Source organism: Pleurodeles waltl, chromosome 6 (genome assembly GCF_031143425.1).
Source record: "Pleurodeles waltl isolate 20211129_DDA chromosome 6, aPleWal1.hap1.20221129, whole genome shotgun sequence".
Lineage (NCBI taxonomy): Eukaryota > Metazoa > Chordata > Amphibia > Caudata > Salamandridae > Pleurodeles > Pleurodeles waltl.
The window spans coordinates 1,104,441,134-1,104,455,161 of NC_090445.1; the positions used below are offsets into that span (position 1 = coordinate 1,104,441,134).

Consider the following 14,028-nt stretch of genomic DNA (forward strand, 5'->3'; position numbering starts at 1 on the left):
TTTGCGACCCACCTCATGAATATTCATGAGGTGGGTCATTGCGACCCCATTGCGAGTCGCAGTCGGTGTCTGAGACACCGTACTGCATAGCAAATTGCGACTTGCAATTTGCGAGTCGGATGGACTCGCAAATTGCAAGTCGCAATTTTGCTTTTTGCTACATCTGGCCCCAGGTGCGTAAGGAGCTTCAAAAGGAACATGGAAGGTCCAAGAAAACAAATGCGGCCAAAGATGTCTACAGAGTAAACACTTCATTAGTTATGGATGCTTGTAAACATGCTTGAAATGCTCAGGTGTATGACACTGCTACGTACTAAGGAATGCTGTAACAAGCCACTGTGGCGTGTTCCCTTATTCATTTATAGACATTCACCAGATAAGAAAACACCACTAATGCTTTATCACAGTGGTGGTACAACCAAGAATAGTGATCATAGGTGTGAGAAGCTCAAGGTGAAAAAAGAAAGGTTTTGATGTCCTTCCAGCATCTGTTGCAGTAAGGTAGGAGGCAAGGAATGAAATCTAAAATAGAGAATGCCCATCTACTTAAGCTGTTAACAGGGAAATGTTAATTCATTTTTATGGTACTTACCTTATCTGAGAAGCACTTGGGAGATGATCCGCATCAGCAAGGTAACTGGCCAGCCAGCTCATGGTGGTGCTAATGGCCGCATTGTCCGCCCTCTCCGCGAGAGGTGGTTCCATGGGCACAAAGTCCTCCCTTTTGATCCTCTCTGGGGTGGCTTCAATTATGTGCTCTGCCAGATTCATCATGTTCACCTGTGGGAGCAGAACGAGGGTCCATGAATGAAGTGGGTTAAGACATACCCATGTGCCAATCTGGCATTCACTGTCAAAACATCTACCATTAATTTCAGCTTGGCCATGCAAGCCAAACTGTCCATTCAATTACTTAATATATGAATGTAGATTTGCAGTTGGATAATACAGTATTTTTATTCATTTAATGAATGCAGATTTGCAGGTGTATAGTATTTTTACTCATTTTGTTTTGTTTAAACAGGGACTATTGTCTGCATGTCACATTTTTCTTTACATAATTTAGCCAATGAAAAGATACTCTTTAGAGACGTAGTCAGCAAACCAGCAATTTAATGGTACACTTAATAATTATATCCTGACAGCTACTTCCACGATGGCACCGCGGCTCCAGACTTATTTGTAGAGGAGTCTGAAACAATGTCTGTGTTAATGACGTAGAATATATCAATGTCTTAGAAAATGCATTTGCCTTCGATTATCTTCAGCTATCCCCTCATCTTCGAATTCAAATATCAAATGGTCTGTTATTTAAAGTACTAAGCACATCCCCACTTTCATTAGGTTACGTTTGCTCATAATTTTTTATCTGCTTCTCTTGAACTCTAGTGCCTTGCTTGCCATCCCTATCCAGGATTGTTGTCTACCACCCAGACCACCGCCTGCTTCCTCAGAGGATGCCTTACAAACTAGACATTTGGTAAAATGCGCCTAGATTGACTCCAGGAACCCCAAGGACTAGAGAAAATGGAAATCTTTAAACAGTATAATAATAAATAACATTGTCACTAAGCATGAAAAGTGGATTCTCAGCACAGGTCGCCTCCTACTTGATAGCTGCTCTTGATATTTCAGACACTGAAAATGCTATAATATCTCCTCCAAGGTAGTGTCAACGGGCTGTAAACAGAGCACTGCAAAGAGCGGCGGCCTCAATCTTGAATAGATGAACGCAAGCCTTGAGTCACATACATATTTTTAATTACAATATCATGACTATACTAGGTACATGTTTACCATACCTCATTCATATTCTACTCTAATTATCTTGATTTGTTGGGCATATTACAAAATGTATGTCACGATTCAAGACCTGTTGTTATTATTAAAATATACTGCAGAGGAAAAAATATATCTGATTTATCAGCACGTGTAAATCTGACATAATGGAAGAGAAAAGTGATACAGTGGAATACATCTGTTCCTATAGTACACCAGAAAGGAGTACTTTGTTAATAACAACTTGATACTGATAACCTCACTAGACTAAGATGTCCAGGTAATGTACAAACCAGTGCAATTATTTTTATCTTGCTGGACCTCCAAACACAACATAGAAATACTAAATGTACCAAGCAGTTTTAGCACATATTCACACTTTATTTAGAGTGAGACAATATAGGTATTGCTCATGTTGCTCTACCTAGCCCCGGTAAAAAGGGTATCAATCAAGCTGACCTGTGAGAAACAGCATCATGATAGTCCCTATTTGCTTCAGTTTTCTATGTTCTTGGTCGGGACGAACTGAAGGCTCATGCAAAACAGTGCCGCTGAGCCCATGAGCAGGGTTACTTAGTTCTGTAATGTAACATTGTATGATAGATTTTGTACAAGCCACATCTGCCAATCACATGACCGCTCATAGCTTTGATGTGCCCATTTATATGTCTGCAACTTTAGGTTTGACCATGACAGGATTACCAAGAGAGGTTAAAGACAATCCAGGTTCCAAATTGAGTTTGAAGTTATGTAGGGTCTGGGTTTCTCCTACTGTTCAGTTAGGAGAGCTGTTAAGGGTATGAGACCTGTTGACCAAATCTGTATGTTGTGGAGTTTTTTTAGTTTGTCTCTGCATGGTGGATCGAAGAGGGCATATGTGCATTTTCTGATGCTGTAACAATCCTATGTCAAATGTGTGGGGTAGTCCGTCAATTTGGAAATGTATCAGACCAGGTGTTGAATAGGTTGTAACTACACTTTCATAGGTGTTTGTTGAAAGCTTGAATGATTGGGTGCCTGGAGCACATACAGCCAAGAGCCTTGGTCAATGAGTTTAAATTGATCCAGATTGCTGAAGTAGTGGTCTATAGGATTCCAGGCTAAGGATAGATGAGTTGACAAGTAGTACATAGCCAAAAACACTTGCTGTTGTTAATCAGGGCCGAACTATCTTGGCTATCTCCAAGCCCAGTGTCCCCTTTTTGCTTTTCTTGTCTTGTTTTCCTTTGATTTTATCTTCTTCTATGGTGTCCCTAGTTGCTTATTATGCGGGCTTCCTAAGTATCTTAGCTACATGCTGTTTTGGTCATTTTCCTCGTTCTGGGCAGTCGAAGTTGGGGATTTCAAGTTAGTCTGAGATGTGAGTTTGTAAGTTTAATATTTCTTGTTTCTGTTACTGAGATAGCATGAATTCCTGTGTGAAGTGCAACGGCGAAATGTCTGACATTTGGTATGGAGAATTGGAGTATAAACAAATGGGGTATGAAGTTCTCTACGGTGGTTTCTTTGGCTTAAGATACAATGTCGTATTGTGAGTCGTAGAAGGAATTTTTCAATTTTTCTGTTTGATGGTGTTGAGGGTACTATGTTTTGAGGGTATTGTGAAAGTGAATAGATGTGATATTGCGTGATCATAGTGGATATTCTAGGACACATTTTCCGAATTTGATCTGGTCAGACCTCTGTCTGGGAGACTCTCACTGTTCTGTTTTACAAAACTCACTAGTGTATTATATCATTAGAAAACAAAACCCATCTAGCCTCAAGTACAATGTGTGCAAGACTAGGATCAGGATATTTACTGTTTGTGAGATGATGACAAAGGTGTGCACCATCTATAGATTAATGCAACTTTATAGTAAGCTATTAACTGGGGCCCAGTAAGCTGTAAACTTTGAAATATTACTGAATCACAAGAAATACAATGGTGAATGAAAATAGTTGCACCTTATCAAATTAAAAGTGGTTCCGAGCCAGAAATATATCAAAACAAATAAAGGCAGAAACACTAACCAAAAAACAAACTGACTGCCAAGCTAATATCATAAAATGCAGTTCATCATTGTAATGAATGTTGAAATGTTCACTTGTTCTAGAATTTACGGTTGAGGCACAAACTTTGGAAAACACCTATAGCAAGCAATATTTTGGGATCTGAAATCTTTGTGAAGCACTAATAATTTACACATGCACAGATGGGAAGAAACAAGCTTTATATGAAATTCCGACTGAGGAGCAGTTAAAGATGGGTTCATGCAGCTGCACAATAATTCTTCAATCTGAGTACAATCACAGTAGTGCTTGGGTACTTGGCCCCCAAACTCACACCTTTAAGTAACATGTCATCATAACCAAGACAATTGCTGATGCCTCCAGCATATTTACTTAGGTCTTGTCACTTTCACTGTGAATTTTCTGTTTCTAGTGAATGAGTTAGGAAACTAGCCACAGTACAGAACAATGTTGGAGATTTTCTATCTCGTTGTGAACCATGTGAAGGCAATTCTTTATGGAACCATGGCCCCCACCTCTCACATCACAAATGTACTAGAGAAATGCTCGGTAAGCTGTTAAGTTGAAGCTGCTACCACTGGCATGGTTTTCGGTAGCTCTGGAATCACCCTTCTTGCCCCATTGTCTCAAGAGATCATGAAGGCAGTAGTAGGAACAGAAAATAGTCTGGATTCTCTAAGCTGTTTACTCCTTGTAGATCTCTCTTTCCTCTTCCCCTAGTCCCTCAGCAGCAAATAAGATACTGTTAAGTGGCCAAGAGTGAGACAAGGGGTCAACCACTGTAAATTCATTTTGGAGCAAATGTTCTCTTCTGGTACTCCTGGCATTTTAGAGTTTTGATTTTGATACGATGACCCTGTAAAACTAGAAGGTGAGCAAATCGATACGATGTCTTGTGGAAAATGATGCACAGCTTCTACAAATGGTCTACAGTTTATGATACTTACATCCTTGTCACTCATGACAGATGGTACAGAGGTGGACTTTCTTAAAGACTGTCAAGAGCTGAATCTATAAAACAGCCAACCGGAGAATTTGCATTGATAAACATTCCTTTGGCGAACATTCGGTTTGGAAGTTTCTGAGTTTTGATAATCATCCCCCTCGACCTTACAAAATAGAATAGCCAACTGATTTCCAGACTTGTATTTATTTATTGTCTACTGTATGTTTAAATTGTGGACTTAACCACATAGAAAACTATGGGCCCCGCATACTAACTGCTTTAGCATACACAAACCAAGCTAAAACCATTTTTACAATAAACAATTATTAAAGTCCACTTAATATTTCTAGTAGGTTTTCCCAATTGTTAAGTTGGTTTAGGAAACCATTGCAAACTTGTAATTGGAAGGGGTGTGCCTAAGCTATCCCTTCAAAATAGCGATTCCTTATAGTATTAATGTTTTGCCATCCAAATCCAGTTGCAAAACATTCATATTTTACCACAACCTTATAGGGAGCCGTAATCCATTTGCAAATCAGAAGGGGTGCCCCAAAAGACCCTTCCCCCTTTGTAAGTGTTTAAAAACATTTTTTAGTCACACATGTCTCTAAAACACTTTGATGGTTGGTTTTACTAAAGAGCATTAAAAGTCATGGTGGTCCGCTTACACAAGCAGCTCACCGTGACTGTGATTGTAGCCAATAATAGTGGATCTAAATTTACAAACTACGTCATTAATGCATATGTGATCATGTGATGTAAATCAAATTGCGACCAACTATGATTCTGTATTTTGTGAACCGATTACTAATACATAGGTGTGCAAATTGCACCACTTTTACCAAATGCAAATTCAGTACACAATGCCCTAAGTGCTTCACACAGAACTGCAGAAGTAGAAAATATAACATAGGCAGGATTATTAGATATTAATGGCTAGATCAGGCTTGCTTATTAGATGAATCATAGAGTTGCACTCAGTTTGGCAAACCAGCTACGAAACAGGTGGAATGAGTTAACAAGCTAATAGAAAGGTAGTTAGAGACTTTTGATAGTGGAAATGGGCCATAGCGATGTGAGATTTAACTAAATCTGTATATTGTTCTAGGTAAATTCTGTAGATCCATGCCTCCTTCACTTTTATGCAGATAACAAATCTTCAAGGCTAACATGAAGCATACATGCAATACCACTTTCTATAACTACTACTACAGCAGTATATAACACAGGGCGGAGTTGTAAAGAATGTCAGAGAATTCCCAAACAGGGTGGAATATCTCAAAGATCAGTAATGGCATTCAGATGTATGGCCTCTCACTGAATTTATCAATCTCCCCAAGTTGAAGTATTTTGTGGCTAGCTACTCTGCATATTGGATGATTAGATATGCAGTAGCCAATGCCAAAGTCATCCATTTTACTACATTGAAACAAATGTGACCAATGGATGCTCGGAGATCATTAAACAGATCATTGACATTCCCACCCACTGACAGTTTGCCTACAAACTCAAGAACACGCTGAGGGTGCTGGGGTAGGCAAAATCACATGAATTTTAATATTCCTGTTATCTCAAAAGTGTGGGGTGGTGCTGAAACTAAATTCGAGTTACCCTCTCCTCATGAGGGAAAAAAAATAATTGGCTTTGGATTTAACAATCAGATCTCTTTGACAAGCATGGGAAATATTTTTCAATTAGATTGATTTTACTTGAATTAAATGGCTTGTCAAAAATGATATATGTTCAAATCTAAGATCTAGAAGGAAGTAAAAAAAAGATCTCCATTGCTATTCTTTTCTAGAAAATTGCTGTTTTAGGTTTAATGAAACTAGTGAAAGTGATGCAGTGGTGACAGACCTAGAAATTTGATAAACATTTTTCTCGTTTGTTATAGTTTTTTTTTTTAAAGCAATCTAAATAAACAATACTTTTTTCCAATCAATTCATACGACTCTAATATCCAATGCTCAGATATGAATTAGATTTGTAAAAATACAAACAAAAAGATCCTCTTAGGAGCGGGGAAATTAAATAAAAGCTAACAATACACTGTCTAAAGAGTGCAGTGGTGCAGAGCAGAGTGCAGTGGTGTAGAGTGCACTAGACTACAGTGGCATAGAGGGAAGTGGTGTAGAATAGAGTGATGTACAGTGCAGTGGCATAGAGTGCAGTGGTGCAGAGTAGAGTGCAGTGGTGCAGAGTAAAGTGCAGTGGGACAGAGTGCAATGGTGTAGAGTGCAGTGACAAAGGGTACAGTGGTGTGGCAGTGAGTGCAGTGGCATTGAGTGCAGTAGCATAGAGTGGTGTAGAGTAAGGTAAAAAGTGGAGTGCAGTAGCATAAATTGCAGTGGTGCAAAGTGCAGTGGCATGGAATGGTGCTGAGTAGAATGGCGAAGAGTATTGTAGCCTAGAGTAGACTGGTGCAGAGTAGAGTGTGGCATCCTAGAGTACAGTGGTGTGGCATAGAGTGCAGTGGCATTGAGTGGTTCAGAGTAGAGTTAAGTAGCGCAAAGTGCAGTGGTGTAAAGTTCAGTGGTGTGGAGTGGTGCAGAAAAGAATGGTGAAAACTGTTGTGATGTAGAGTAGAGTGGTGCAGAGTAGACGTCAGTGGCACAGAGTAGTGGTGCAGAGCAAAGCATTGTAAAGTACAGAGGAGTAAAGTGATGCAGAGTAGAAGGCAGTGGTGCAGAGTAGAGTTCAGTGGCACAGAGTAGTGGTGCAGAAAAGCGTAGAGTGGCATACAGTAGAGTGTCAAGAGTGCAAAGTCCTAGAATAGAGTGGTGCAGTGGTGCAGTGGCGCAGAGTAGTATGGTACAGTATCGTAAGGTGCAGTGACAGAGTACAGGGTAGGTGGATGGGAGAGAAAGAAGCAACATGGAAGGGGGATGAGTGGGAAGGCATGAAGCTACATGGAAGGGGATATGGGAGATGGACTGAAAATACAAACACTCATTTGGAGTGCTTGAACACAAAGAAAAGAGTAGTTCCGAAAAAAAGGGGAAAGGGAGCAGTGCATGGACACAAGTACTTGGGCCATGCTCCTGTGGAGAGACAAATAAAAGAAGAGAACATGATGCCCGCATGCTGTGACAAACGGGGATAAATGAAATGAGAGTGACACTGAAGCTAATAAATGGAAAGCAATGGGCAGACTGTAACCCCACTGTATGTAAACACTGTATGTGAACAACATGTCTTGCAGAGACAGCAAATGCCCTGTGTAGGCGAAACCGAAAAAGGTACACTCTGGTATCAAGCATTATGTGTGATGCACCCAGATGAAGAGCAAACAGCTCTTTTAGCAATTTTATTTGGTTGTTTAGTGGAGGAGCATAACATAGACATTAGACCCACCAAGAACCGTAAAAATGTCAGTGAAATCCTTACTCACTAACAGCCAAAACTGTCACAGCAGTGGCATAATGCATTATAATAGAGTTCCCCTGCAGAATGAGATCAGGGACCCCTGCAACTCCCATATCTCCGAGATATTCACTGATCTTTGGCTTGCAGAGCTGTAGGCCCCTCCAATGGTTGCAGGGGTTGCAGGGGTCTGCATTACACCCCTGTGTCAAAGTGTAAGCTTTAGAGAAATTGGATTAAACCCACCTAAAAACAAATAAATCTCAGAGAGGATGGTGGGGAGTGGGCCTTCATGCAACAATTTCTTTATGGAGTACAGGGAAATCAGCCCAATTACATCGCACTGTGCACAACTGAGAAAACTTGGAGAATGCATCAACTAATTAGGGAACAAGAAACAGAAAAAAAACCTTCATGAACTATCATCTCCTATTCATTGGTCTTAACTAACTCAAGGAACGTCTCCCCACCCTGGATCAGAGACTGTTGAAATAAGCCATTGAAGCATTAACCCAGGTGCCAGAAGATCCACCTTCAAGCTTCTCTGTATCACCCACAAAGCAATACATGGAACAGGACTGCTTTTCATCAGGAATAAAATCACCAAAGACATTCATCAAAGGAACCTCCGCTCCAGATTGACACCTTGCCTCAAAATCTCACCATACAAGAAACACATAGGTGGCACATCCTTCTCTGTCCAAGCAGCCAAATTATAGAACTCATTAACCCAAAACATAAGATCCGCAGATAACTATATTTTTATCTTCAGAAGATTAGTTAAGAGTTGGATCTTTCCTACATAACCACCATACTCAAACACTAATGTACAGCATATCCCTTTGTATAGAAACATGTATACTATGATTATATGTATCTATCTAGATATGTGTATTTCTTTGTACTAATAGGTATATTTATGGCTTTTAAAATATATAGATACTCTTTAGGACTAATCAACAAAGGTATAGATTACTTATGGTTAAAAATATATATATGTATTTATATATACATATATATATATATATATATATATATATATATATATATATATACATATATATGTGTATATATATATATATATATATATGTGTATATATACTGTATATACAATTCTATGCTTAACATGTATATTTATTTCATTACAACAATGTTTTCATATAAGTTATTTGAATAGATGCTTATGGGTCTGTGTTTTATTTATCTATCACAGTATGTAAATAGTGTCATAACTATTTTTTTTACCAGTGCTTCACTATTCAAATATTGAGGAAAATAACAATTAAAAATAGCTATGCAAATTCACAAATAAATTATCTTAAAGTATAGCAACACTTAAAAGTCTGAAATTATAAAATACTACTTTAAATCTCTATAAGTTATTTTCCTTATACATGTACACCCTGTCTATGAAGTTATAAATCTATATACTTATTACTTTACTCCTACTGTGGAAGAAAAAAACAAAAACCTTTGACTCTCTCCAATGCACAACTCTATGCGTCACCCTATACCTCTATCAATATATCCTCTACTTCCACTCTCTAGCGCATCCCAATCCTCATTCTACTACTATGATCACCAAAATGACCTTTCTAGACTCTTCCCTCCTTTTTCATCCTTGGATCCCCCCAAACCTCATTTTATTGCTATGATCTCCCAAACACACCTTACAAAATTAATCCCTTATGTATCCCTCCTTTTACTCATCCCAAACAGCATTTTACTAGTATCATCTCCCTAATCCATTTCTAGATACTCTTCCCTCCTTCAACCCACCTTTTACTCATCCCAAATCTCATCTTACTACTATGATCTCCCCACTAACACTTTCTAGTCTCTTACTTCTGCTATCCCTCCACTATCCTATTCAATCCAACTAATAGACACCACTCAAATTAACTCATATTTCTCTATACTAGTCACCATTAATCCTTTTTGGGTTACGGAGTAGCATGGTACTCGCTAAAAAGTGCTTTGACGCCTTGTAAGGGATAGTAAGTGAAATATATAAATACAATTACAATCAACTCTATGAACACCCTTAACCACAATGGAAGGAAAATAGTGACCCAGCCAACATGTCCCAAAAATGTCTTTCCCAGCGTACGCAAAATGTCCTCACTTTGGTGATGGCACAACTAAGATCATGAAGTAAAGGACAAGTTAGCACAAATGTAAGATGTTTCTTTTGTTCTACGCCCACTGCAAATCTATTCAACAATTCTTTTGATTGTACAAAGTCACCAACTTTGACCCTTTATCAATGTTTCTCTGCGCCTTGGTGGGCTGCCAAGGCCTTGGCTAACTCCTCTTTGGTGGAAAAAGCACAACCCTGTCATGGACATCAAACCACTTCATCCGTGTGGTCATCAATCTGCCTTCCCCTAAAAACACCACTACTGTCACATGCTTAGCTTAATTGCCCCGTGGATTTGCACATACGACAGCCTTTCCTTCTTGAATGTGTACTTGAAAGGATGCCTCTCATGCCTTTTTCTCTACAGAAGAGCCTATTCGAAAGCCAGCCCAAACAGTCTGCATTATTTTTTTGCGCATAAGCCAGGTCATGAAATATAAATCCAAGTTTGAAGATAGTCTCCAGAAACGTCTGCACTTGCAGACAAATTAACAGAGGTGCTATTACGACCAAACACTGCATATTTTGTTCTATTTTTCTGTCACCTACTTTTCATTCTTAAGTCTTACGCTTTGAATAAGCTGTCAGGTGGATTATAGAACAGATGCAGGGTTTTCACTTCAGTAAGTTTATTTCTCAGATGATGAAACACGCTCAGTGACATTTATTGCCTCGCAACACACAATAAAGAGAGGCTGTACCATGTTATATTGCATAGGCTGGTAGTCAGGTAGTGGCGTCACTCAAACTGAGCGTTTTATACAGTACAGTCTCAAGCAATCATGGCGACACCTGGGCCAGATTTCTAACGCAGTAAAATTACACTCAATTATTGATTTTTCAAACCTCAAGAGCACTTACTGTACAGGTACATGCATCAGAAAAAAAGATTAAGTCCATTTAGTTTAACTTTCTTTGAATTGCAAGGATGTGAGCAATTATATAGTTTAAGACTGGGGGTGTGCGAAATTTGCATAACTTAGTTTTGTGCAGTTATACGAAAATGATGCAAAATTATGCGTAATAATATGAAATCCAAATCCATTATTTAGTGCTTCATTTTAACAGGAAGTGTGTTTTGGTGTCAATTTTTGACTCCTGGACACATTTCGCTGTTAAAAAAAAAGTTTAAAAAACATGCAGTGTGATCAGCAGCTGCTCTCGTTCTATCCCTTGTTTATTTGCAAGTGCTCGCACTAAAACGTCAATGATCGGTGCGTAATTAGGCAACGTGGAGCCACAGGCCAAACTAGGGATTTTTATATAACAAGCATAACACGAAATTATCCAAAATTACTTGAATTACAAAGCCATAGTTTAAATTTTGCCCCGGAAATATATAAAACCCATTACAACCTAGAAGACATGTAGGAATCAAAAAGCATACATTATTTGCTGTTCATTGATACAGTGATCAGTGCAATCACGTGTCAGCATTCATCTTATGCCCCTGATTATTGGTGGGCATGTTAATCCTGCTCCCTGCTCGAGCCCATGTTTGTACAGGGATTGGAATTCACAGATCAGCAGTGATCACCACAATCTCTCAATTTTCCCGTGCGTGAGTTTTGGCAGGTCAAGATACTGAAAGGTATAGGTTGAAAATATGAGGTAAACTCCCAAATATATGAATCTGTTGTGGAAAGTACCACATTCTAAATGCAATTCTTCATTTTCTTGAGGAAAACTCATACCTAGATGCATTTACTGCACACGCAATATCCTTATGCATAGAGGGCACTAAATGTCACCCAAATCAGCCCACTAGTAATCAAGGCCCATGACTTGAATAACATGGTAACTATCAACATCTTGTCTTCCTAACAACTCGTGCAATCTGGATTCTAAAAAATGATAGAGGCGTGAAGAAACACACTGGAAGTGAACATGCTCAATAGCATGAATATGAAACTGTTAAAAAAGAAAACTTGCCCAAGCAAATATGTGTGATACATTGTTCATGGTAGCTAACCAGATTCTGCTCCTTCCACCCCACTCAAGATCTTCAGATCAACTTCTTCTAGTGATGTCTGCTATCCTGTTTATTACCAATGCACGGATAACTGATGTGCAGACTAACCATCCTTTCCACTAATCAATAGTGCTCATTCATCAGGGTGGAAGGGGCTATAACTAAGATGTGTGGACTGTGGATCTACAAGGATCCAATTAAAGATGGCTGGAAATTGTCACTGTATGCCCTACCACTATCCCTGGAGTTATTATAATTAAGGTGTCATCAGTAACCACGACACGGGATACGTCAAGATAACGAGTTAAACCTTGAAGGTCTGCAAAGAAATGGATAATTGCTGGGGAATGGGGAAATCCATGCCCGGTTCCTGCAGTAATTCCCTAGGTCCCTCTAGAGTCTCACCCAGATTTTCAGTTGCTCTTAGTAGCCAAAGTACCCATGTCAAAAATAGCAGACCCATGTTTGTCTAGTGGGTATGGTAATTCCCATGGTAACTTATCTTCCATGGGAAAAACTAGAGATGCCCCTATAATGACGCTCATCGTCTAGTTTACATTTGAGATTATGACACCCTCGGAGGAGCAACAGCATCCCAGCCGGAAATACTTTTCATAGTTCTGAAGGGTTATGTTCCCCTAGAATATAACTTTTTGACCAATTTTGTATCAGTATGCCTCTTGTTAAATTCATTACAGTGGAACAGGGCGTATTTTGGTATCATCCTTTTTGGATTTTAAAGCAGTGTGACTAGGAAATGCCACATACAAGGGGAAACGTGCTAAAATACCGAAATACATTTTGGGGGTAAATAAAGTGCTTAAATTGTGTAAATGTGCACTGAGAATCTATTTTTCACCTTTTTACTTTTTGTCATAGTGTGCTATGTTCCTCCATTTTCCAAAGGGGTCATAGATGTTCTGCAATAGCAAAACAAAATGGTTGCTTGAAAAAACATCCGACCACCAGCTTTAGCAGCCACAAATTTGCACTTATCGGTGCAAAAAGGCACCGCCTGTGTAGCACGGTGGACGTCCTGCCATGTTCTGTGTGTATGTTTTTTTGTGCTAAAATCTCTAGTTTGTGCGGAACTCTTAATACAAGGTCCGCCCTTACCTAAATTATTTCATAGGTGTTTTTGGTCCCTCAAAGAGAATCCTTCAGCTGATAGATTGTGAAGTACAGTTTTCATGTTACTGAAAATGTAATTTGAGTTTAAAACTAGTTGAATGACAAACGTATGCAGCACAAATTAGGTTGTAGTGGAAATTAAAAGAGATGCCTTTGTTGAATTTCCTTACAGCTGGCTGACGAGAAAAAACAGGCTTTCAAAGAAGGTCCAGGTGAATGCTTGTGAAAATATTAATTTTGGACAGAGAAGTGCTCAAGTTCACAAACTTCTGACATTTCAAATGTGTCAAACATACAATAGATGATGGGAGGATGCTTGCAATAAGTCCAACCACTGGTAATCGCTCAGGTAGCTTTCCAAACAATAATTTTTTTGCTCAGTATGCCACCCCAGATGAGACCCAGTCAAATGCAAACCAATTTCCAATAGAAACAGTCCAACCCGAACTGCCAAGCCGGGTCCTCTCTGAACTGGAACACAAGTGAACAAAGACCAGCTTTACACTGGTTGCGGGTCTTTAGTTAGGTAAAGCTTGTTACCAGTGGCCAATGAGGATCCATGTCTAGGCATACCCTTGGCCACTTAGGGTATTACATCAAAAAACAAAAGAGATGGGAGGATGTTTGCAATATGTCTAATCACTGGCAATTGCTGGGGTAGTATTCAAACCCATTGTTCTTTTG

At 39.2% G+C, this 14,028-nt stretch overlaps 1 protein-coding gene across 9 annotated transcripts in view; it reads right to left on the reverse strand.

Moving 5' to 3' along the window:
* CAMTA1 (calmodulin binding transcription activator 1) overlaps window positions 1–14,028 on the reverse strand; it is a 2,488,613-nt gene that overhangs the window by 101,073 nt on the left and 2,373,512 nt on the right. For all 9 annotated transcript variants that reach the window (XM_069240215.1, XM_069240212.1, XM_069240214.1 and 6 more), the window contains one exon: window positions 593–780. In XM_069240215.1, coding sequence (XP_069096316.1) covers window positions 593–780 — 188 coding nt within the window. The remainder of the gene's footprint in view (window positions 1–592; window positions 781–14,028) is intronic.